This window comes from Leptosomus discolor, chromosome 1 (genome assembly GCF_034619465.1).
Source record: "Leptosomus discolor isolate bLepDis1 chromosome 1, bLepDis1.hap2, whole genome shotgun sequence".
NCBI classification, from domain to species: domain Eukaryota; kingdom Metazoa; phylum Chordata; class Aves; order Leptosomiformes; family Leptosomidae; genus Leptosomus; species Leptosomus discolor.
Window position 1 is genome coordinate 98,222,577 of NC_141391.1, and position 25,297 is coordinate 98,247,873.

At 42.8% G+C, this 25,297-nt stretch overlaps 1 protein-coding gene across 3 annotated transcripts; it reads right to left on the bottom strand.

The window, feature by feature from the left end:
- Positions 1–15,615: 15,615 nt before the first annotated feature.
- NDUFV3 (NADH:ubiquinone oxidoreductase subunit V3) lies at positions 15,616–25,268 on the bottom strand. Of its 3 annotated transcripts, none has more exons than XM_086477615.1 (4): positions 25,154–25,268; positions 24,685–24,763; positions 20,162–21,118; positions 15,616–15,895 (listed from the first exon to the last, which is right to left on the bottom strand). In XM_086477615.1, exons 1-4 carry the CDS (start codon positions 25,199–25,201, stop codon positions 15,729–15,731), a joined length of 1,251 nt encoding a protein of 416 aa, XP_086333741.1. In that variant the 5' UTR covers positions 25,202–25,268; the 3' UTR covers positions 15,616–15,728. The 3 variants fall into 3 exon arrangements, with proteins under 3 accessions (XP_086333741.1, XP_086333726.1, XP_086333733.1); XM_086477600.1 differs by having other exon boundaries at positions 15,616–15,886; positions 25,154–25,237; XM_086477607.1 differs by lacking the exon at positions 15,616–15,895 and adding an exon at positions 17,334–18,257 and having other exon boundaries at positions 25,154–25,237.
- Between the last annotated feature and the right edge of the window lie 29 nt (positions 25,269–25,297).

A 25,297-nucleotide genomic window follows, 5' to 3' on the forward strand; every position in this document is an offset into this window, starting at 1 on the left:
CCCAACTTGAATTTTCTTTTCTCCTCCTGCTTCCCTTTGCTTTTCCATCCCTTCCTGCCTGCCACCTTCTCTTCCTCAGCTCCCCCCTCACAAATGACAGGTGTAGAAATTCCTCATCTGCTGTCTTCCTCTCACCCCAGTAATCCTATCTCTTGGTCTCCTTTGTAATTTATCCCGCAGTTCATCCTTTACTCTCCTCAGCCTCTTAGGCTTTTCATGATATCAATAAACATTCTAACTCCCTCGATCTTAAAGCATGTGACTACCCAAGCACCAGAATTAAGAAAGCTTGCTTCCCCACACATTTGTGCCTCATGATTTGTTAACTTTAAGGTCTGAGGCGCAAGCTTTAACTGAAATCTCTTCCAAGGTTGTGGCATACATGAGGTCTCTCTTTAGTCAGTGGATGCTGTTGCCTAAGAGCTGCTGCTGCAGACTTTCCATCATTTGGGGAGCGCATGATACATCTTTCCTGCTCCACAACTTATTTTTATTAAAGTTGCAGGAACTACATTATTCTGACAGCTTTAATCCTATCTGGAGTAAGTCACTAGGTTCAAATGTTATTGAACAACATGGATACACCCCCAAATATACCTGTACCTACATGACTTGACCATATAAACCTTGTTCCCATACGAAAGGAACCTAAAACCTAAAACGCTTGATCTAACCTGTGCATTGCAGCTGCCAGTCTCTAAACTCACTGAATGCACTGTTCCCAACCACTGTCGAGAGGTCCCTGCTTTTCATTTTGTCTTCAGTTCTCTCTGACACAGCCTCTACAGGCTCGAAAGCTAAGGCTAATTTTTAAAATATCACAGCTGAAATGACTCCAGGAGATGAAGATTTAAGAAAAGCACTAAAAATTACAAGGCTTTTGAGAGAAGCCTGCAACATTTGGAAAACAGAAGGAGCTGGGAGGAGAAGAGCAGCAGGGGAAAAGAATGAAGAAGTAACTGAGACAAGTCATTCAAAGGCAAACAACAAAAAACAAAACCCATACAAAAAGGGAAAGGACAGGTACCCGCTTCTTCCTTTTTTTCTAATTGTCCAAAGAAACTGTGTTGTCCCTCATCAGTTCTGCAAAAGGACTAGGGTCCAATACCTAGGACGGAAGACCGCAATCATGAGGAAATTCTCCATACTGCACATTTTATAAGGATTATTGGACAACTGATGTAGTTTTATGCTACAGACTTCCATTGGTATGTGTATACTCATTTAAATGCAATGGTGAGAGGCCTGCTTTTTTTTTCTAAAAAAGCAAAAGCTACATGCCAGGGTGAATGAAATGCCATTTTAATACTTTGTAATCACAAATTACAAGTGTGTAAAAAAGAGGTTCTGTAATATTTAGGCTTGTAACTGCAAATAACAGAATACTGAGATTAAGATTTGCTTAAGTACAGCTCATTACTTAAAGCATGCACAGGTATGTTTGTAGAGTCAGTAGGACCTTACTTGGTTACTGAGAATAGTCCCAGATCCATAAGAGCATTCCTCACAGTTGGACCAAATATCTGCAAACACTAAGCTATGAAGGTCCTGTCTCACCAAATGTGAAAAGCACTCTCCCAAATCTATTCCCTGAAACACGCTTTCAGTTGCAATTTAGTGATAGTAGGGTTGTGTAAAAGTATTGGAGGGCAAAACTGTGTTCTACATGCAGTTGCTAGATGAATTAGGCTTACTCTGATCTCCTTTAGTAATTTCCAAGCTCTAAATATTACAGCTATGGGCATAATATTCATATACATTTAACCTCTTCAGAAAAAAGGAGACTTCTCATGCCTCTTGATTGTGTGCTTTGCAATTCTTTCATAATTAAGCTTTCAAAGGAAACATTTACCTAGAGGTGAAGGGATGGGCTTCCATGTAGGTGGCAGTAATCTGTACTCATAACTTACTGAATAAAGACTGTAATTGCAGTGATAGGACTGGAATAATCTAAACAGAGCAGGGTTTTCCCCGGATTCCCGTAAAAATCAGGTGAGTTTTTAAGTGCTGATCTCTTAACAATGGGAGCAATAAGCAAACCAGCTTCTTCTGTCACTCCAAGGGAAAAAAAAAAAAAGTATGTAAGAAGCCATGTCAATGACTTAGATGTCCTCTGGCTGTTTGGAGAACATTCCAAAAAGCAACCTCTGTGCGCCCTGTTTGCAGGCGTAGCACATTCACATCTGCAGCCACAACTTTACGTGGTACAGGAAGAGCCTGGGAAAAATGTATGACTTGTTTTATAATGGATATGGCTTTTAAGATTTTAAAGCTGAAATTAATGAGTTAAGTCAGGCTAAATAAATGTCAAGCTTTGCTTGAACTAGATCATGGAGATTTGTGTAACTCAGCTGGGAACACTCCCTCTGGAGAAATTAAGAGCTCATGTCCCACAGCAGGACTTGGGCTCGGACCAAGAGCTGGCACTGCAGTGCAGTACTGCTGCAAGGAGTTTCTGTGTGGGGCTCAAGATGCCGTCCTTTTGACGAGCTGTTATTGTCCTATGTTTTTCCACCCTCTCTGTTCGGTAGAAAAATCACTGTACTTAAAGCCTCCTTCAAAAAAGGTAAAGTTGTAAATGTCTTATTCAACATTTCTCCTCTTGTTAAATCAAATTTGAATTTCCAGAGCTGTACATCAGCTGAATCATTGGCTGCATACTACTCACTCCATCTGTTTATATGGTTGAGTCACTGCATTACCACTATCTTAACACGTTACTTGGAAAGAATTTTGAGTGATCTGGAGGATAAAACCCCAAAGCTCTATAAGATAATGTTCCCTTCTGTATGTTCTGTAGTACCACACTCTACATTGCTCCTTTTCTGCTATCGGAGATGTTAATTTGAACAAACTGCTATTTTAGGAAAAAGATCTTATCATAAAAGTACAGCTTCCACTTAAAAGCTGAAGATTGAGCTGTGGTGTAGAAATCCACTGTCACCTCCCCATGTGCAATGCCTTGCCCTGGGAACTGTGCGAGGAGTTCCATGGTGATGGAAAAAACATCTTTCACCACCCTATGTATCTTTTTTCCACTTCAGATACTATAAACAGATTACCTTCTGAGGGCAAACTGTCTGCTTTTAATGGTGCCAAAAGTTGAGAGTATCTTGTTGTTTGACTGCAAAGTTTCTTCAAAAATGTGTTGTAATTAAAAAGACATTTTCATAATTTTCATTTACCTCGGGGGTTTGGGGCGGGGCAAAAAACAGGGCAAAAGGGCAGAAGGACAGAGGCGCAGTTGCTAATACTCATCTTGATTTTTATTTTACAAAAAATGTAAAAAGAGAATATTTTGTATGAATCTCACCACGGAGGACTAAGAATGCTGTCCTGGTTTGTCTGGGATAGAATCAAAGGCTCAAGCCAGCCAGGGTGGCCAAACTGACTTAGCTACAGGTGTAGCCCGTACCGTAATGTCATAGGCATTACAAAGGGAGGAGGTTTAGGGAGGAGAGGGAGCTCCTGTGAGGTTATTCCTGCTGGGGTGCCTCCTGCTCCTCTGCTTCTGCTGAGGACTGCTCTGACAACAGTATATTCATTTGGCTAAGTATTTTCTGTTTGTACTGCTGGTGGTTTCATTAAATCTGTTGTACTTCAGCCTATGGGTCCTCTCTCCTTTTTCCCCGATTCCCCTCCCTGACTGGTGAGGGTTCAACGGGTGATAGAGCAACTGTTACGTTTAGCCCCGGGTACAGGCTAAAGGTAGACAAATGCATTCATGTTACTCTGGGAGCTGAGAAGCCGAAAGTGAAACCAACTGAAATAAAAGAAAACCAGTGAGACTAGTTTTACCTTCCAGACCAAGGGCTAGATCCAACTCTTACAGAAGTCAGTGGAACAATTCCCACTGGCTTTAGTGGGATTTGGATTTGGTGAAGTGAAACGCAGAAGAAATAACCAGGAAGCGTTAATGAGAGGTTCTCAAACACTGGTCTACAGAGCACTTTCTTCAGTCCATAGAGACCTGTCTTTCCTCACCGTTACTCATTTACTTCCAGCTGCTTTTATGGCTTTCTGCATTTTGGAGCCCAGAAGAACTGAGAGGTGTTGGTAACAGGGAATGAGAACAGCCAGCCTGTTCCCGACACTATTTTGCAAATGGAAGAGGAAAGAATTCAATTGCTGAGCAAATATAGGAAAAAATAAAGAAGGGACTATCTGAAGCAGTAGAAGGCCATTAAGCTGAGAGGATTAGGTGGCCTTCAGTGAGGATTAGGTGCTTTGCTGCCTAATGCAACTGTCTAGCCAGGCACCTGAGCTCCTAGCGCAAAGCAAAAGAAAAGCTGAGCTCCACACAGATGTCTGCCCTGAGCTAAAAGCAAATAGGAAATGCCAAGGGCAGAAGCGTCCCACAAACGTTCCCCTTCTCGTCTCTGCCAAGTTGGGATTTGTGGAAACTACCACGCACACCCACTCCTGGGCTGAAAGTAGACAAGTCTCTGATGGTCCACACTGCAGTACTTGCACCATATCCTCCAGGCCCACATCCACTGATGTTCCAGATGTGACACACATTCCTACCACCGCATCTAGCTGAAGCCTTTCCTTTTTGGACCAGCCAGGGATCTGGACCAGGCTTTGGATCAGCTGAAGGGGCATGTTTGGGGCAGCAAATGCTTTCAAGCTCTTCCTTGACTTGAAGGGCTGTTCTCATCTGAGTACAAGGCTAACACGCGCATGCATGACTGCCTGGATGGACCTAGCTCGCACCCTGTTCTTAAACGCAGGGCAATCCATTCTTCCACATGTACATGTGGGTCAAACTACCTTGAGTCCAACAGTGGGCAGTGGTAAGTCCTTACTGAAGAAGTGTAAGAAACACGAAAACAACAGGATCAGCCTTCCTCTGGTGTATTTTAGGAGTTCTTGTGGTCAGCATCTTTCTGAATCAGAAGTTGGAATCAGACCATCATATTCAATGGCCACTGGTAGACTCCTCCATTAATTCCACTATTCCCTTTTTTGCACACATTTACAGATTGCAATCCGATAATGTTCTTTGCCGGCCAGTGCATCTCTCCTGGAGTCAGACTAAGTCAGCCTTTCTTCACAAGAAAGAGGAGATACAGGAGACATTCTGGACTTTTTTTCTAAGATCTATCGATGAGAAAACATTCTAGGAAAGAAAGGATGTGTCAACAGCTTGCAGAGCAAGAAGGTACGGAGATCCTTATACTGGCTCTGCATGAAACGGCTTTGGATCTGGAAGCAGCAGAAGTAATACCAACCTCATGCTGTGCCCAGGTTTGTTGGTGGGCTGAGAGGCAAGGCAAATTAGCTTGAGACTGAATGCTATGCTACAAGGCAATCCTGCTTCTGGGATCCAGGGTTGTATCCCTGCCAAGGTCTGCTCCTTCTTCCAAGAAAGGCTGGCCCATTCAGACGTGGGTTGGGGATCTGCAGCACAGAGATGCATTGTGCCACCCTGGCACATCCCATGCTCTCAAAGCTGTGAAATGCCTGAGGATACAAACCCACCTCCCCCATGAACCATCTAACCTGGAAGCTGCAGGGCAGTGACTTCCCAGCTCTTTTCAGTTTGCAACATCCTGTTTATTTCCCAGAGCGGGTGCAGATTCCCAGGGAGGGACTTAAGCCTCCTCCCATAGAAGGGGTGTATGAAATCCCACAAATCTGCAGACCACATTGCTATAGGGCCCCCTGGAACAGCAGCTGCACCCATCCATTACTGAGGTTCTTCCTCATCGCGTACAGTATTTATTGACCAGCACAGACAACGATGGCACGATGCTCTGTAGGACTATTTAAGCACATCTGATCCAGAACCAGACTAGAAAGAGAATTTTCCCTGTACCATGCCCTGATTGCTCTCATGCCCCATGTCCAAGCCGAGTCACATCCTGCATCCATCAGAAAGCTCCATACTTCACATCTTGCTCCCAGGAAGGAGCTGAAGTGAGGCCAGGTGAATTGCTTGGTGTGCCCAACAGCCCACTGCTGTCACACACTGCTTCCCACTGATGGGACCTTGGTAAAGTTCTCCAGCTGCTGACCAAGACTCATCCAGACTAAACGAGTAACCCTAGTCTAGTGAGCAGCAACACTTACCAGGGAGAGGGTAGATCTAGGTCCCAGCTCACAGCCCCAGCCAACGGCCTATGCAGTCATGCTGGCTGGTTTTATTTCTCTTATCCAAGGAATTTTGAGCCCAGGAGAAGAGAGCTATTAGCAACTCATTCCCTTTTACTCATGTAAGGCGTAAGTCACATCAGTAAGGGCTGGAATTTTTGTTTTTGAAATCTAATAAGTGAAGTTCATGTAGATTACATCTCTTTTCTAATAATCTGTATATTTTGGTAGCTTTACTTTCATAAATATGACATTGAACAGCGTCAGAAAGAACACACTGGAATCAGCAGAGGCCTTTCAAAATGTGCCAGAAACAATACCGCTTATGGCTTTGTAACTGTTCATAGAGCCAGCATTGCAGCCCATTTCATAACTAACCCATACGCTCCATAAGTAGTTTAGAGCATCAGAAAAGGCAGCGACAAAATCCACTTTTCATTGAGAGGTAACTCTTGTTACGCTCCCTCACCATTTCAGAGATCTACAGTTTGGCTGTCTCTGGGGTTTGCTTCCCTCAGGCCTACTTTCTGAGTATTTTCACCGAACCCTGTCAAAATTGTGCGTTTGTTTTGCAGTGCTTTCTCCAATTCTCTTCTAAAAATGATCATGCTTTTGCTTTTCCAGTCGGACAGGAATCAAAAAGCTGTATCAAACCCAGCGTGTTTATCTCAGTACGACATCCCACGCATAAAATGTATTCCTGTTTTGGATGTCAATATTCATTATTTTCTTCACTTCAATCAGACCTAGGAAAACAATCACAAAACATGCAGAGGATTTTGCTTCTTCCTCACTACTACTTCAGTGCTGTATGCATCCATAGGATGAGGGCCTTCCTTTGACTGCTAAGTAAGCATATTCCCTGGCTGCACAGTCTCCATAGGCAGCAAGTAGCCGAGCTCACGTGCTGCACAGTTTGCGCAACAGGCTGCGTTTGCACAGTGAGATTCAATTTTATCTGCTTGTAGGGACCGTAACTTGCTTTTTCCTTTTAAAACTCAGGAGGGAAGTTTTACGTGATCAAAGGTTTGGAGTTTTGTGGGTTTTCCCCAATTAGTATAACATAAGCTGCATATAGCCAGAATCTGTGGTGACCATAAATCCCAGCAGCTCCCCTAGTAAGACCACAGAGTGGTAGGATGCTACAGATACAGTTAAACATGAAAAAAAAAGAAGAAATTTCAGAACCATCATTTTCCTGTCATACCTAGATCCAGCCTTGCTCCTTTCTCATACTCCAGTTCAGTTTTGTATCACCACCTCCACTGCTGACAATACTTTTTTCAATGGGAATATCACGGCTGTAGCCACTGCCAGAATCTCTTGGCAAACGAGCTGGTCTCCGAGTCAGAGCCTAATGCCATTACAAGGTCTGCAACAGCTGCAGCAGTCATACATCTGCAAGTCATTTGAACGTTTTATGATGAATAAAAACTATCCATTACATAGACCTATACATTATATATTAACCCTAATACTTATTCTGTTACGCTAACAATAACCTTTTCCCTCTGCATGCTGTAAACTTCTTTGGCTACAGCATGTGTTAACAGAGATACTTAGAGCTCCGGTCCATGGTGCAGCAGTCCCTCTGTACATATAACCTAACTTATTCTACCTATTTAAACATGAAATGGGATGATGGAAAGGAAGAAAGAAAGTGAATATAAAGTTATAAAAATTCATACCATGCATAAGGAAACCATTTTTATATAATTGCATACACTTATACAAACGGAGAGGATATAAAACAATGAAAAATGCAGAGGAGGAATGAAAACACGGACTCAAAATAGTTAAGAGGCTTGATTATGATATGCACAGATCTCAAACCCATCCAGATGTCCCCAGCCGGCAACCTGATCCTCAACACCATAGCCAAGATTTGAAACCTAAAAAGTCAGAATACTGAAGATAGCGTAGCAGGGCTTATGGAAAAAGAAATGGGAGTTGTGAATAGTTAAAAACCTTTAAAATAATAATAATAATAATAATAAAGACACATAAATGTGGTTTCACAAAGGAAATATATACGCAGCCGCAAATTATGAAGTCAGCCCTTCAGGACATTACATTCCTCATGCAAGTTGCTGAGCCCACTCAGCATAAATAGGTGCAAAATACACTCACCAGTTTAGTGACTTCAAGGATAGAGTCCCATATGCGATTCCTACCAGTGAGTCTTCTACATATGTATACTTTTACAACAGTAAATGCAAACTGGGCAAGACATACCTCCCTATGAGTTTCACCATAAGAGTTTTAAAGAGACAAGGCGAAAGTCTGGCATGACAGAACTCTGTCATAGTTTTTCCATGGGATTCACCTAGAGCCAGAATTTTACTAGCAACCCATATGCATGTAAATACTATTTCATGTTCGTTCATTACCTATCATTTGCAAACCCTTCTTGGATTCTCAGAAGTACATCTGTATTGCTCCCTACTCACTTTTACTCTATTTCACCTATCAGCTTAGTGCCCTTCATAATATGCTGTACCACTTTGGAAGCAGAATGTCGATTAACTTGCACTTCCACACTGAGTTAAACGCGCGGATTAGTAAGACTACAAAACAGCACAGGTTTTAAATAAGAAGCAGCTATTAGAATAGTCTTATAGTTAGAGAAGTGACTTTTAGGAAAAGTTTTCTTGACTTGATCTGCTTCCTTTGTGCAGTCAGAGGCCAAACTGTTTATTTTACTGGCAATCCGTCTTTATTGCTTGTGCTGGCTTTAATATTTCCATTCAAACAATCCGCATACTAAAAATGAAAAAGAAAATCCTAATACGGTTACAAACAGTTCATTTAAAGGGGATTCGAAAGACGTCCAGGAGACACCTTTTTTTTAAGGGTCAGAAAAGCATTACATTCTGGGGCTGAAAAACCACCTTGCCACTGACAAATGGGACACTTCACTCAACACGGCCGAATCCCCGTGGTCCATTTGTGGAGCACCTACCTCCTGCTTAAAAAAAAAAAAAAAAGGGAAAGCCCTGGCCGTTCTGATTGCAAAGATAACTTACCAAGCATGATGTGACGCAATGATGTCTTTCTAAGTCAGCAGCCAGCCAGCTGTCTCTTTGCTGCTCCTACTTTTCCCATGCTCCGGCAGAGCAGAGCTGAGCAGCCAGGCCAGTCACACAGCCGCTATCGAGTCAAAGGGCAAGAGCAAAGCTTAGAATAAACACGTTGTTTTCACTCTCTTGCTTGAAGTGCTGCCAAATCTCTTAACATTAGCACACATAAATCTGTGAGTATCATGAAGCCCGAGGCCTGAGCAGCTGGAATCTTGTAGTTGTTACCTGAAATCTTAACGTCCAAAAAAATAGCTTCCCCATTCCTTGAGGCTATGTGGAAAATCTCAGAAAACACAATCATAAAAGTACGACTAACTTCAAGGAAAAGAACTCCCAATTATTTCTTTCTTTAGTTCTCTTTTTTTATAGTCATCTCAAATTTGCGGCGGTGGAGGGGGGGAATGGGGTGTCTTTCTCAAGATTTTTCAAACATGCTGGTTTCCCAAGACTGCACAGAAGAAAGCAGTCAATGATTCTAGAGGTAAATACTAAAGTTATTCAAAGGGGAGGAAGACTATGAAGATAAGCAGCTCAGGGCCCAACAGTAAACAACCGTGCAGCAGGAGCTAAGCAGCTGGAGGAAGGGTAGACTGGTCGATTTTTCTCTGCCCAACGGTGACCTTCAGGAGGCAGGAGTAGGGTAGAGTGGTGATGTTCTTCCCCTCGACAACAGCTTTGAAAGCGCTCTTCAGCAAGGACGTGAGAGAAAAAGCTCCTTCTCCATATCCAGCCGCCAAGAGAAAAGGAGTTGAAAAATACCGAATCCTTATGGCTAACGGGAGGGTGATATAAAAGATGGAGTCCATTGACTGGTGTCCAGAGACAACAACCTGGTATGAATTCCAGCACCATTCCACTTCCCAGCAGCTGGATTTCTCACCAGGGTGGATTGCTGGTTTTGGACACCTCCCCATTTTTTCCCGTCTGTTAACTGTCTTCCACTAGTAAGTATTTGGAACAGTTGTAAAGCTTTTTTTGTATCTAAACGGCCTTGCCATTGCCTGAATGCAATTTCAAAATTGCTGGCACTTCTGCACAGGCTATCTGAAGTGTATTTTTGTTATGCTGTTAATAAGCATTGCGTCTCCTGGGAGAACCTCAGCTAGCTCAGAATTTCTAAATGATGTGCACGCTCGACACAGAATATGTAAGAAAAAAAATCTTTCCCAATTTTTACTAGTTTTTATTCCGAGTTGCTCGTTAAATAGACGTGATGTATAAAGAGAAAGTTGGGACCATTAACTCTCCATCTATAAAGTGAGGACGAGAACCCAAGAAATGATGCGACTTGCCAGTGGTTACACAGGCAGCCAGGAGTCTCACAAATGATCCAGAGCCAGTCCAATACCTGTGTCATAAGGACCATCCTTGCTCTTAGTTCCTACATTATCCTTCTGTTTTCCATATTCCGAATTTCTTTCCAGCTTCCCTCACATTTCTCCCAATTACTCAAACAATAGGCTACAGCTCACGTTTAGGGATATCCCAGGAGAGTTTGGGAAACATCAATACAGTTTAGAATGGCCTAGTCTGGCATGATTTTAAACTGAAATAAGCATAGGAGGTGCTTTTTGGAAAAGGATGAAAATAAGAAACGAAAGCGCGAAGGGGTGGTTCTTTCAAGTCCCTTTCCAAGCCTCCAGGGAAAAGGAACTATTGCCCCCTTCTTTGATACAAGACATTAGCATTTGCCTAGTACAAGGTGTGTTGTGGCTTGCACGTTCCCCCTCTGATGCTAGATAGAAGCTGTTACAGATTTTCGAAACCAAGTGTATCTCCGCTGTGCAAACAGCCAAACAGAATACCAAAAGCACCTCATAACCATGGAGAGATGCAAGACAGAAACAGAAAATGAATCAAAAACTCAAGAAACAAAAAATGAAAGCATAAATAATCTTACTTATCTCATTTTTTACATTCCTGGATATTAACTACTTTAGGAACTATCTATTCAGACTTCATAACACCACTCAGATTTGGAACGAGGTACTGCCATTTGAAGCATATATCAGGCTGGAGAAACAAAGACGACGACTGCTAAGAATTTTAGGCATTGATTTTAACTGACACATGGCAGGGGTTCTGTGAGCTTTAGAAGTTAACATGCATACAGGCTGTATTCTGTGATACTACAGATTTACAGAACCATGCTCCTGTTACTTGCAGTTAAAAGTTTCTTGAGAGTGCAGGGGAGACCAGAATAAATTTTGAGAGCTGATCCACTGACTCCATACACTGACCCAAAGTTTGTGGGATGCTTTATTATCATAAAAACATACGCTTAAACTTATGTCCCGAACTATGCATTAACACAGTCTTTTCTGTGCCAAAGCTGTCACATATCCTAAGACTTTCAGAGGTGGGTATGAAATTCCAAATGTAATTGAATGTGTGTAGGCAAAAAAAAAAAAAAAAGGGAATTCAAAAATACGTGCAGATTGTCTTGGAAGTGGTATCATCCTGAGATGAACACTGAGGACAATATGTAAAAGCACCAAACCCACAGAATCATAGAAAAGATAAGTATTTATAATTCCATTAAATAGAACCACCTGAGAGGAGAAGGATGATCTGGAAACTTGATGGGATATTTTGTTTAAAGTCCTAAGAGCTTAATTAAAATCATCTAGAGTTTAGAGGAGTTTCTCTGAAAGGATAAAATTAAAACAAACAAACAAGCAAAGCCGCAATACAAGAACACCACGGTTGTAAAGTCAATCACTCAAACATTCAAAGGACCTGTACTAAAGTGCCTATATTACCTTTATTGTGTTAGCTCGTTTTGTCTAACTTTATATGCAAACAAGAGCATACAATAGAGAATGGCGTAGGAGGGTTGTAAATCACAGGCAGATAGGAACTACCCGGGCCAAGAACAATTCCAAGATTTTGTTTGTTTTTACAGCAGGACACAGCAGGGATCCGAACCTGCCCCGCACTACTGTCACTGCGTAGCATCTTGAGGAACAGGAGTCTCCCAGGTCCCTTCCTATTGCCTATGGATGATTCCACACTAAAAACTAGGAAAATTAACATGAGCCCCCTTCTAGCATGTTACACCTTGAAGGATAAGCTATGGAGAGGAAGACAGTCAGAGACCACTTAGGCAACCTGTGTTGCTACAGAACAGAGTAGGAAGCGTGAGGGTGCACTGTGACCCCACAAAGATGCAAACGGGCCTGAAGGACGTTGCCTGAAGGAATGGAGGTTATCTAGTCTGAAGAAGAGAGTAAGGGGGGCCTTATTACTACCTTCAACTCCCTCCTTGGAGGGTATAGGAAAGACAAAGCCAGGCTTCTTAGAGGAGTGTAGTAAGTATTGGTATCAGAAAACCAAATATTCCAGTTAGATAACAGGTAAAGGTTTTGCTTACTGGGTTTTTTGTTTGTTTGTCTTTTAAATCATGGGGGTGTTCAAATGCTGGAAAAGGTGACCAGAGAGGAGACTGTAGGATCTCCGTCCTTGAAGATACTCGAAACACAACAGGACAGGTCCAGGACAAACAGATCTAACTGCACCTGCTACAGAGCAGAGGACTGATCATCTCAAGACTTCCCTTCCAGACCGGGTTTGCACAATACCAATGTTACGATGCCACAGGATACTGTGAACTTCCTGCTCACTCACTGCACAAGTCATTGATTGGACCCACCAGGAATTAAAACTGGAACAGGCAAGCCGCTGCTCTCACCAGTTTCTCCTACTCTTCCTCCCAAATGCCACAAGATCACAAAATCTCACCAAAGCACTTTATGAGCTGTGGGATTCTGATCAGCATAAAGCTAAGAAGTCCTGCTCTTCTACAGATCTTCATCAGACTTGGACCGTCTGGTGACTGTTCTCAGTTCACGTTCTCATTACTGTGAGCAGCTGAAAGAAGAACTGCACATTATCCTGAGATAGCCTTAAAAGTTCTCAACATGTTTTCATGATGTTAAAAGCAGATTCCACTTCCAGATTTTCATGTACTCCCACCGTTAACACACTATTTACATTGAAAACCTCACCTCTGAAGTTTATGCTCATTCTGAAGAGCTGGTTTTCTCAAAAACTAAACTACTTAATTTCTTTCACATTTGAGGTTTTCCAGGAATTATGCTAATATCCTGGACTGTACATTCTTTAAAACAAGGCCCCTGACTGTATCTGACAAGTGCCTAGCACATCAAGACAAAGTTACTAATGTTACAGAATTTGAGCATATTGTGTCACATCCTGCTTGAAATTTAAATGCTAGCATATGACTCAAACACGATAACATCTGATAATAGCCAAGTACAAAAAAATGAGGCCTTTTTCATTGAAGTCCAGGAAAACACAACAGTGGAAAAAAGTCTTGCTGCCCTTCCTCACATTATCTTCCTTTCCTGGAGCAGACTGGGTCACTGAACAGAACAAATGTAAGACATATACCACATGTGCCAGAAGAGTTATGAAGCTATTTGACTTCCAGCTTGATTTTAGAGGTGCAGAAAAGATCACTGGAAGACACTTGAAACAGGATTACACAGATAGGAAGGGCATTCACCACTACTTTGTGCTGTAATTGTGAAACAAGGGTAGCAAAATCCCCAGCCAAAATACAGATGAGAACCTCCTTAGCTAGAAATGTTAGCTAAGGAGAGTGTAGGAGTTGACAGAAAGCAAGACACACTTCTGCTTCAACCCACTCCTCCTCAGCTGATTAAGTCAGTGTTTATAGCACCAACCCTCCTTAGAAATAAAAAGGGCACTAGGTGAACAAGTCTGACTCCAAACAGCTAACAGTCACAGCTACTGTGGGCAGTTCTAGTAAATACATAAGCATATTCACGGACTACATTTAACTTCGACTGTTTAGATTCTTTCTGACAATTTGCAGCCTCCTTCCGAAATCACAAACCAAACAGGAACAGTTCAGCACCAACACAGATCTAAGCTACAGGGTTCGGGTTACTACGTGTGAGTCTCAGTTAGTAACAAAACACAGCAGCTTTACTGGGGCCCTCCGCTGGGTTCTTAATAAAGGAAGACCCTTTTCCTTATTCTTTCATGTTTTTAATGTTAACAGCAAATTTCTTTCCCTTTTACAAGTACAGTGTATGTGGTACCACCGGTGTCTCAAAGTGATTTTCTGCTCTTTATTCCTAAGCACATGGATTTATAAATTTGCTGATTTTTATATTTCATAGTTAGAGTAATATGCTTTTTAGTTTTTACAGGACAATAAAATTGCTTGCCAGAGGTTTCTGACTTAAAATTCTACACAGCAGATTGATGTAGGCCTCTTGATCCTTCTACCACATTTTTGCCAAGTTAGGAGTATAAAATAGCTGTTCTACTAATTGCACCCAGGGATTTGTGTCCGATATCCAGATAGACTCCTAAAGCTGACTCTGTCTTCCCTTTGATCTTGTGTATTCTGTTGCTTGAAGGAATACAGACAGGTGATGGAAAATGCCGGAGCTATTGCAACTGCTCAAAGACCAATTAACTCCAAAAACCTCAAAACGAACAAAAAGCCAAAATGGAACTAAACCCGCAACAGCTGGTGGTCATCAAGGCAGTTTTCCCAGAGGGCAGAAGACTGTTACTAATAGGGTGGAAATACAGTTGGTCTCAGTAAATTTTGTAACTGCTGGTAACATAGATTGAGAAGTGCCTCCTTTCTCTCACTTTCTGTAGTGAAGCTGGACAGCAATCTTAACTTTATTGGGGGGGGAGGAGGAAGTGGGAACTCAAACATAGTTCCACTGAACAATTAGTACCAAGAGCTGATTTTACCATAATGCTATTTTAATCCCATTTAAAAATAACATCCAACTGATTCTACCCATAGAAATACATTATTTCTCAAGAGTTTAATCGATGTAGTATATAGTTCATTAGGAAATGCCCACAGATTCTCTTACATTTTAAATTAATTCAATTACTGCAGAATCTGGATGCTAGAAGCCCCAACAGAAGATTAAATGAAGTTGTATGTTCTCCCTTTACAACAGCAGAGGTTTTGAGATGTTTCAATCGCATTACATAAGCCTACATTCCTCTACTAACACAAAACATACACTCTTGCCACAGGAGACAAACACTCTTTATGCTGTTTCCAGCCAATGATTTTAACTTCAAATCCAGAGTAAACATAACCTCTTCAGAGCTGGGAATATGTTTGTGTGCAAGGAGGACAGCCTGCTGCACTACAGCGGTAACAATACCTATTAAAGTCATGGCACATACTGAACAGGCACATGCAGAAGGGCCATTACGTTCTTTGACACGGTACTAAAAGAACGGTCAGTTTCAGAAGTTTGGAGGCGCTTTTTACACTATCACCAAAAAAATATATACTGAGGTAGAAAAGCTATTTTTTTTCAGTAATTATTCATTTGTATCTCATTCATAAAAACCCAAGAGGTGAGGGACCCCAAGAACCAAGAAGAACTGTTCAAAAGCACAATCATAAGTTATAATGCAAATATTTATTTATTATTTGATTTGTAATACAGATGAAGCAACAGCGCTAACAGAACAGTGCATCATTCTGCCTGGGCATTTGTTTTAAATGGGGTTCCTTCAGTGCCTTGGTGATGGTCTTCCAGAAGATGGCTGAGGCTGCCTGAATTTTGAGAGAACCACAACAGAATCAACAAAGGTATAAATGTTATATTCATGATGCTGAAGGTTCTGGTAGGTAGAATTATCCAATTCTTCCGGAGCAGGCTCACCAGCTGCTGTGGTCCCTGTGAAAACAAACAGTACCTGGTGACTATAAAGATGCCACACAGGAGGGAAATATTCTTAATTGCTGAGCCCAGCCTTCATATACCATCAGATCCCTCATCCATTCAACGTTAAAAAAAAGTCAGCAACTTTTTTGTAACAAAAGGATAAGTTTACTAAGTTCTGCAAGTACCTTGTCTGGCCCTAAAGCAGCGCATTAGTATGCAGTAAGGGAACAGGAATCAGCACAATTTATCTAATACAGCACAGGTTTTAAAACCCAAATTACCACCTAATGCTGGGGTTGGACAGGGCAGAACATTTCATTTATATTTTTAAGACATGATGTCTGCATTTCCTGGCTTTTTCATAGTTGCCTTGGTTTTCACTCCAGACAGAACAGTAGGTGACATTCTGAGCAAGCCAGGAGAGGCAAAGCAGCACTACAAATGATGTATCATCATGTCAGACCGTGAGATACAGCTATTGGAACTACTTTACAGATTGAATTTTTTCCATGGGGAGAAGTGATGGAATTTTTCAGATCTCCACAGTTTAATTTCAAATGTGGTTATACTGAGTAATACTACATCAAGAGCCTTTGATGTAAATTTCCTTTGTTTTAAATATAATCTTCTAAACTTTGTATCAGCTCTTCTTCCTAGAAGAATAACCTAATAAAGTTATTCAGAACTCCTTACTTCGTCACCTTAAAGCCCACATTAATTCTTACATTTTTAGAATACTAGGCAAATTTAGGCAGCACCCTTTACATAAAAGGTTCCTGTTATGGGCAGATTTTACAACCAAAGTAATTGCAAGAAACAAAACTTTACTCCCAATATTAATTTATTCTCATATACCCAGAGTTCTAACAATAGGGAATACATAAGCATAATCTAGTGAAAAGCTTTGTCTCATAAATTCTTATGTAGTGGTTTAGGTTAGATCGTATTAAGCTTCCTTTTGTAATACAACCATCTACAATAAAAATACAAGAACTCAAGCAACTCAACACCAGAATTTCCCTTTAATTAAGACATAATTATTGCAATGTAACGCTATCAGTTTAAGAGCATGTATCTGTAACATTTAGCAAGACTTGCTTATAAAACACAATGTATTAAGCCGTGGTCTCAGCAAAACAACACACACACAGCCCACGAAAGGAAATATCCCTGTGCCTACTGCTCAGTTCCTACTGAGACAGCTCATAGGAGACCACACCACAGATATAAAAAGCCAGATGATGCGGTCTTTGCTGCAAAGAGCCCCAAGAACAGGCAAGCGTAGGCAAGTGTACATTCAACCTGCAAGAGACAGTTGTTCCAAATTAAGAGGCAGATGCTCAGGAAGAAAAGCAGATGGAGTGTCATTTTTCCCGCCCAAATACATGTACTTGGCTTCTTGAAGGAAAAATCTCCCCGAGTTCATCCTCCCCATACTTCAGACTTCATCTACGCTTTCTCTCCTAAAGAGCTGTGTTTCACAGGATGTTCTTCTGAAATGAATCAGAGGTGTATTTCTGAGTTACCGTGCTACTATTTTGCTACTTACTTAGCAGTTAAAGTCAGCAGTTTTTGCTGCCTGCTTAGCATGCCTGCTCTACAAAGTGGATGACATCACCTTAACATCCAGGTTTGTAATGGGAAAAATTGCTTTCACATCTTCGGTGTGCCTGCTGCAGAGTTTGCAGATGAACAAGAGAACACAGGAACAGGACAGAAGTACAGATTACAAAAGGTGTCATTAACTGTGAACATTAAACATGGTAAAGCAGGAGCTGTTCTCAAAGGTGGCCTCAAAAGGAAAGAGAACAAGATGTGCCCGGAGATACCAGTGACATTGTTGAACACGGTGCAGCTAGGTTTGACTCTTCCATTACCCTCTGGCACCTGAAGACATTACACCAGCAGTAAAGGGGTGTGAACTTGCCTGTACTAACCTCCACCTCTCCTACAGCCACTGCAGCAGAGTCCTGTAGCACGTACCCAACGGAAACTTTCCTGCTGTCACAGCCTTCCCACCTCCATAAAGCAAGAGGAGCTCAGCTGCAAAAGTGCTGTTTTCAGCAAAGCCAGGTCCTACCCAAAAGAATTTTGCTGGTGTGGTTATGACGATGGTGGGTCAGAGGCACAGCGGTACTATTGCCCCGTCAACAGAGATCTGCGGAAAAGTTGGTCACATGGGCTTAACCTTCTTCTGGATTTACAGCTTCAGCGTAAAGGAGGCTATTTCATAGATCTCTGATGTGTCAATCTTCACCTTGAATCATCAGCACATTTTAAGACCAAGTCCTCCCTCTTATACTCATTTGTTGGGCCTTCATGTTGGTTTCAATGTGGGGAAAAAAAATAAAATGCTTGAGCATCCGTAACTCCACTGTGAATGAAAGGGGAGAAAAGCATCATCTGTAAATACAAACAGCCTTTCCCAATTTTTTTTTTTTTTTTTTTTTTTAATAAAGCTCCTGCTGCTGACTGAAAGGAGGAACAAGTAAATGAAAATGCCAGTTGCAAACAGTCCTGCATTTCACCATTTGAGTTGTAGTCAGGGAAGAAGGTAAGCTTAACTTCCAACTCTTACAACAGATCAAATTATGAGCTGACTAACCCCTTAGAACAGAAGGCAGGTCTCTTACTCAGCGCTGTATCCTGGAAACTGAGATACAAAAGCAATTATTTGTCACTTGACCTGGTTAGACACTTCAGAGTCAGCAAATGGTTGAGGTTGTAAGACATTTCTGGAGGTCACCTGGTACAACCCCAAATGCTCAAGCAGGGACAGCTACAACAGGCTGCCCAGGACCACGTCCAGACAGCTTTTGAATGTCTCCAAGGATGGAGACTCCACCACCTCTCTGGGCAACCTGTGCCAGTGCTCCATCACTCTCACAGTAAAACAAAAGTGTTTCCTGACGTTCTGGCAAAACCCTGAGTATCAGTTTGTATCCACTGCCTCTTGTTCTGTCACTGGGTAACACTGACAAGAGTCTTACCTCTGTCTTCTCTGCACTCTCCCTTCAGGTATTTACACAGATTGATGATAACCTCCCTGAGCCTGCTCTTCTCCGGCCTGAACAGTCCCAGCTCTTTCAGCCTTTCTTCACAGGAGAGATGCTCCAGTCCCTTCACAATCGTAGCGGCACTTCGCTGGATTCTCTCCAGTAGCTCCGCACCTCTCTTGCACTGGTGAGCCCAGAACTAAACACAGCACTGCAGGTGCCTCTCACCAGGGAAGGATCACCTCCCTCAACCTGCCCACAGCACTCCTCCTAACGCAGCCCAGGTCACCATCAGTGGTCTTTGCTGCAAGGGCACATTGCTGGCTCACATTCAACTTGGTGTCCACCTGGAGCCCAGGGCCTTTTCTGCAAGGGTGTCACTTGAAGGATGATATCCAAGCAGCTTTACAATTACGCTGCTTTTACTTCCGAGTAGGCAAATTCTTTAATTCAAAGCAGCAACCAGAAGCGGGGTCTTAAGAATGGTATGCTGCCCAAGTTGAAAGGCAAGAACGGTAAGCCACCACAGATCAGGACTGAGGGGCATTTGCTATTGAAATAAACAGAATGAGATCAGTAGGGAAGTTAGCAGGACTGGTAGGAAATAAGAAGGGTAAGTCAGATAGGGAAGTATAGCTAGGGAGATGATGCACGATGCCCTTTCCTAAAACATATCACTGTCTCCTCTACAAAAACTAGGTTATGAGGTACCCTGTGTTACTTCAACACGACTCACAACCTACCAATCTCACAATCAATACCTGTTTCTGGCATTACACTATGATTTCCTGAAGTCTACTGAAATCCAAAATATGGCAAGAATTAAAATAAAATTAAAAAAAAAAAAAAAAGAGAAAGAAAGACAGTAGGATTTAAGCAAAAATCAGATGGCATCCAATTTGGCTAAGGAGGAGGGCAGCTACCAAATCCTTCCGAGAACAGAAGAGGGAAAACAAGTTTTGTCATATAAAACCCATGATATTGCTCACAGTGGAAACAATCTTGTTTTCATTTTATAAGTAACTGGTTTATGAAACTAAAAATACGGTGAAATGAAGACCGCTTCCTTTTACTACGTAACTAGAAACAGAGTATTACTGAGGACTTATAACAATTAGCAATAAATAAGAATTTATCTTCCAGAAGGTCACTGCTACATGGTTAGCTTCAGTATAAAGATCAGAGAATCATGAACAGAGAAGGCTTGGAAACCCTTTAAAAAAAAAAGAGTTAAACCCTAGCCTAGACGAATCAATACAGTTCAAACAATTTAAAGTTGTACCCTCTATTGTGCCTCTTTCTCCAGCCTGGACTCCTCCTTCCTGAACGGTCTCCTCCTTTGCTGTAGTGCCCATTGCCAACATTGTGCTTTCTGAAGTCTCTTCCTCTAGTTTAGGAGCAGTTACTACTCCTGCTTCTGACTCCTGTGCCTCCTTCATCTTTTTTTCTTCTCTGGATACCAGTTTTTGCCTTTTGTCTTCCTCAGTCACCGAGGAAGCTTTCAGCTGGATAGCTGCTACTTGGGTTCCAATGGACTTTTCCTCCAAATAAGCAGATTCACGAGTAACATTGGTCAGGTCTTGGCTTTCAACCATGTGTGGTTCTAAGCCCAGCTTCTGCCGATCGGCTTCTTTTGGAGTTGATTTTACTTTGGGGTCTCTTGCCTTGGATTGCGATGTTTCATGGCTGACTGAAGTTTTAGAAAATCTGACCTGCTTGATAGGAGACAGATCAGTTTCTGTTTTGCGTGGCTTCTTCTTAGCTACATATTCTTTGTGGGATTTCTGGGACAAGTTCTCTTTTGCTAGCATTGATGCCTTTACCGCTATGTTCTCAGAAAAGACGGAATCTCGTCTAGGAAACTCAGCTTTGGTTTTACTGGAAACTTCTGAATCATCATCATAATCTTCTTCCTCAGAATCTGAATCTGAGCTGGATGAAGACGAAGTTTCTTCCTCAACTGACTCCTTCCTCAAGCCTCCTTCTGTTGCAGGTGTAGTGAGGTTTTCCTCCTCAAGGGAGGAAACAACTACTCGCCGAGGAAATGCCACCACAGTTTTCCTTGACATGAACATCCTCGAGTCTTCAGGAGAAGGTTCCGAAGCTTCCTCAAGGTTAGTACTAGATATGCTCTCACCTTTCTTTGCAGATACTAGGAGAGAGCTAGAAGACATTTTACAAAATTCAGCTGGTGCCTTGATGGCCAGCGGCTTGGTGCTTCCCTGTGGTGCCACTCCATCTAGGAAACGGCACAAAGAGGATTATCATCATTGTATTGCTGTTAATTAGTGATCTTAGTCATACAATCTTAACTTTCTGAGAAAATCTAGTACAAAAAGCAAACTGAAAGAAATTATTAGACTAAATACTGGCATTATGAAGTAGAAAATTTTAAGACACTGAGTTAAAGAATCTAGAGTTCTAGTTAGCACTTAACAGTTTTTGCTGCTGAAACTCATGAGATAATGCCTTTTGCTCCTTGCTTTGCCAGACTCCTCACAAGAGCTGTTTTTCTCCGTGCTTCAATTCTGCATCACTGCAAATGGTTTACAGACACCTTCCTATCTCAGATGAACATTAAGACAGCTTGTTAGCCCGGCTCTTCAAATATGCGACTAAAGAGATAATATTTGTCTATGAACAAGCCAGCGAAGCAGATGACATAACAAACACACATAGCAATAGCCAGCCTCTTGCAATAGTCAACTTTGAAGCAGTAGGGAGGGATGACTCCCAAAAGACAAAGCAGCAGAGTAAGAGACACTTTCACTTACTGCCTCAGTATTACTTGCGTGACCCACCAACTGAATTGTCTCACACAGTTTTGCATTATTTCCCCAAGACCTTATCTCCTCCAGTCTCCACTGTGCCCACTTTCTATTTTTGTTTTGAGACCTCTTTGTTAAAAAAAAAAAAAAAAGTCTTAGAAGTTCTCCTAACGGTTCATGTTAGCACGCTTTTATTTCTTCTCCCTCATGGATACTTTCATTAAGCTAAATTCTCCAGACAAGCAGCCAACAATTGAAGAGAAAGCAGCAACTTTCAGAGAGTACCAAATACCCCGTGGATGCTTGTGCCAATGATATCCTCCAGAAGCTGATCCAACAGCGAATACTGTTGTGGTTACTGTTGTGGACTGGGAGCACATTAAGAAGATACACCACCACTGCAATCTGCTACAGCAAAGCCAACTCCATTATGAGTTGCACCACTTCCAGCCAGCAGTGTAATTCAACAGATTTCCAGTCTGTTGCGCAGATTTATCGGCACAGTTTGGAACCGCACATCTACTTTACCAGACCATAAACTAGATGCACTTTTCCCCCATTACTAGTATTTTATAGTAATACCTTGTATGAGCCAAGGAGTTACTATAATTAGTTCTGAATAGAAGCAACTCTTTAGCGACATCCAAATGAAAACATCACAGAAGAAATACACACATGAAATTAAAAGTAAAGTATTTAAGAAAGAAATACAGAGTTCTTAATGTAAGTACAACTGAAAACAAAAAGTATCAGTTTAATATACAGGTAATACTTTTGAGTAACTTCAGGCACGTACTTCTCTGAGCCAGATGGAAGGTGCAGGGCGGGGAGGGAGGGCAGGGGGAAGCAGGAGGATGGGCAGCCACTTTTGAGAGAAGCCTGACTCCCTGCACAGGCTGGCACAGCCAGACGGCAGCCTGTAGAAACTACCGCTACACGAGGAAACATTGCTCAGGATTGAAGAGTTCTTCCAAGAAGCGTACAGGAAGGTCACACTAAAACGAGAATGCCCAGAGAGATGACAGGCAAGCAAAAGCTGGGCAAAAGCTGAAGTATTAAAGTTAAGGCATCCTGAGAAACCAAGGCGGCAGGTAACATTCAACTTGACCATTCGCAGTAAGTGCTACTGGAAAAATACTTTAAACGGTAGTATTTGGATATGCGAAAAAGATACATGTTTCAGCTTTTAATCATAGTCTAGTACAACTGGTACAGACACTTTAACAGGGGTACTTCAACCTTTGTACCACCTGATCTGTATTCACATTGCTTTGCCAAAAGAACAATACACCCGAATCAGTAACACGAATATTTTTCCCAGATGCATTCTTACTGATGTTTGCACTCAGAAAGGTGGTGTGCAAAAATTACAAGTTTATTCCCCATCATTGACTTCCTAAGTAAACATGACCGTTTTATCAAAGCAAATTTGCACACCCTGTTCCAGCTAGAAACTGAAAAAGGCAGCTGCATCCTACACACCTTAACTAACCTTAACTGTTTGCAGGGGGAGCAGCTGGCTGAAAGAGGTGGCCTAAGAAGTCTCCTGACACCTTCTGAAATCAGAGCTGCAGGACAACGAATCTAGAAACTGATGCTAAAGTACATCTCAAATATGTTTAAAATAATGCAAAAGAAAAAATTTACAATAAAAAGTGATTTGTTGTTCAATCAAGCTTATATCAATCGACGCAGCAAAGGCTTTCTTAATGGAACAACCACACTTTTATTTGCCTTGGCAATTAAGAAGGTAACATGGGAAGTCACAGGTCTGCATTCAGCTGCGCTTTCAGTGATCTTTTCACTAGCTGTCAACTGGTCTGACCACTCCTACACATGGTCCCACGGAGCTTTGCTGTTTAAGCACCTGGATCTCTAACTTGGTACGGGAATCCTATTGACCAAATCAGTGAGCCTCTATTTACAAACAGCGTTTTGCTCGAGATATCCCTCTTTAAAATGTGTATTCATGTTTTGACTTTGGTCAGGGACACACGGGGTTCAAATACTTCTGAATGTTGACTGCACTGCAGCACACAAACCCAGGTCCATGTACTGCCTTGCCTGCGAACCTACGGAGCAAGAAGCATTATAACTAAATTTAGCACAACAGGGCCATGGTAGTTTTCTGCAGCTTCTCAGTACTGTTGCCTGGAACATATTCAGATCTTGCAAGTCTTTCTCTCTTTCTGTAAAACAGGATGCTTTTCGACCCTCATAATCCAAACATGTCAAAAGACAAGGGCGAACATCTGAAGTTCAAAAACAGATTTTGCACCTCATTAAAAAAGCAACTTGCCACGCTCATTTCCATTAAATTTCAGGCAACTTGCAAAGTTTCTTTATATTAAGACAAATGTAACGATAGCTCTCCTTAAGCCTGGTCAAGCATCACAGCAGCCAACATATTAGGGGGAAGGTCAACAGGAAGGAAGCGTCAAGCTCATAGCATGGCCTACAAATATGAACACATTCCACGCAGACCCACTGCTACCTGACCTTCACTTTTAGTTTTCTTACTGCAGTTCATCTGAACAGAAATCCTTGTTTCCATGGTGATGACCTTTCACTTTCTTGGCCTACATAGCAGCTGTTCAGAGACATGGCAGCGAGCATTTCTAAGCTGCTATTGCTTATTTAATGTAAACCAGAGGGACCTGAACTTCAGAATTGCACTCCCCAGTCCGATAGAGACACTTTTGCGGTCTGGGCACCACCATAGGGTGCAGAAACCCGCCTCACCGAGGCTGGCAGGCTGCAGGGGAAGGCGGTTAGCCACCTTCCTAGTTTAACACAAGGATCACAGAACGGTTTGGGTTGGAAGGGACCTCAAAGATCACCCAGTTCCCACCCCCCTGCCATGGGCAGAGACACCTCCCACCTGACCAGGTTGCTCCAAGCCCCATCCAGCCTGGCCTTGGACACTGCCAGGGAGGGGGCAGCCACGGCTTCTCTGGGCAACGTGATCTCCTACGAACAACGTGACGCCCCTTTGCTTTTATTTTACAACCCCCTCAGGGCCAAACAAGCATCTTACTCTTTGGCGGCGTCCCGGAACCCACCGGCCTGGTACAAAACGCCGCGGAGGGCAGCCCCCGGGCCTCCAACCGCAACACCTACAAGGCACCGTAGAAAACAAATGAAAACAAACAGGATAAAAATGAGACACACACCCCCCCAAGACATAGAGACCCCCGCGGGGGGGGGGGGGGGGGGGGGAGGCTGTATCCCTCTCCGACCCCCACTGCGCATGCGTGTAAACACAGCAAGCCGCCCCCCCCCGCCCCCAAGTGAGGCGGTTCAGCAGGCGGCGCATGCGCACCTCCCCTCCCCCGGGGGCCCGTTGCGCAGGGACCGGCCGCCTCGCCCGAGGCGAGGCGGCCGGTCCCTGCGCAACGGGCCCCCGGGGGAGGGGAGGTGACCGGCTCGGTACGTGCCACCGAGAGGAGCCGAGCAACTCCTCCCTGCCCTTCTGCCCCCCGCCCGGTGCCCACCGTGCCCCTTACCTTACGGGTCGCCGCCCGGCCGTAACCCAGCAGCGAGGGAGCTGCCATCTTGACGCAGGGCTGTAAGAACGCCGGGGCGGTGGCTTGGGGCCCTCCCGGTGGGCAGGGCCTAAGCGGCAAGCCTCCGCACCCCCTCGTAGCCGT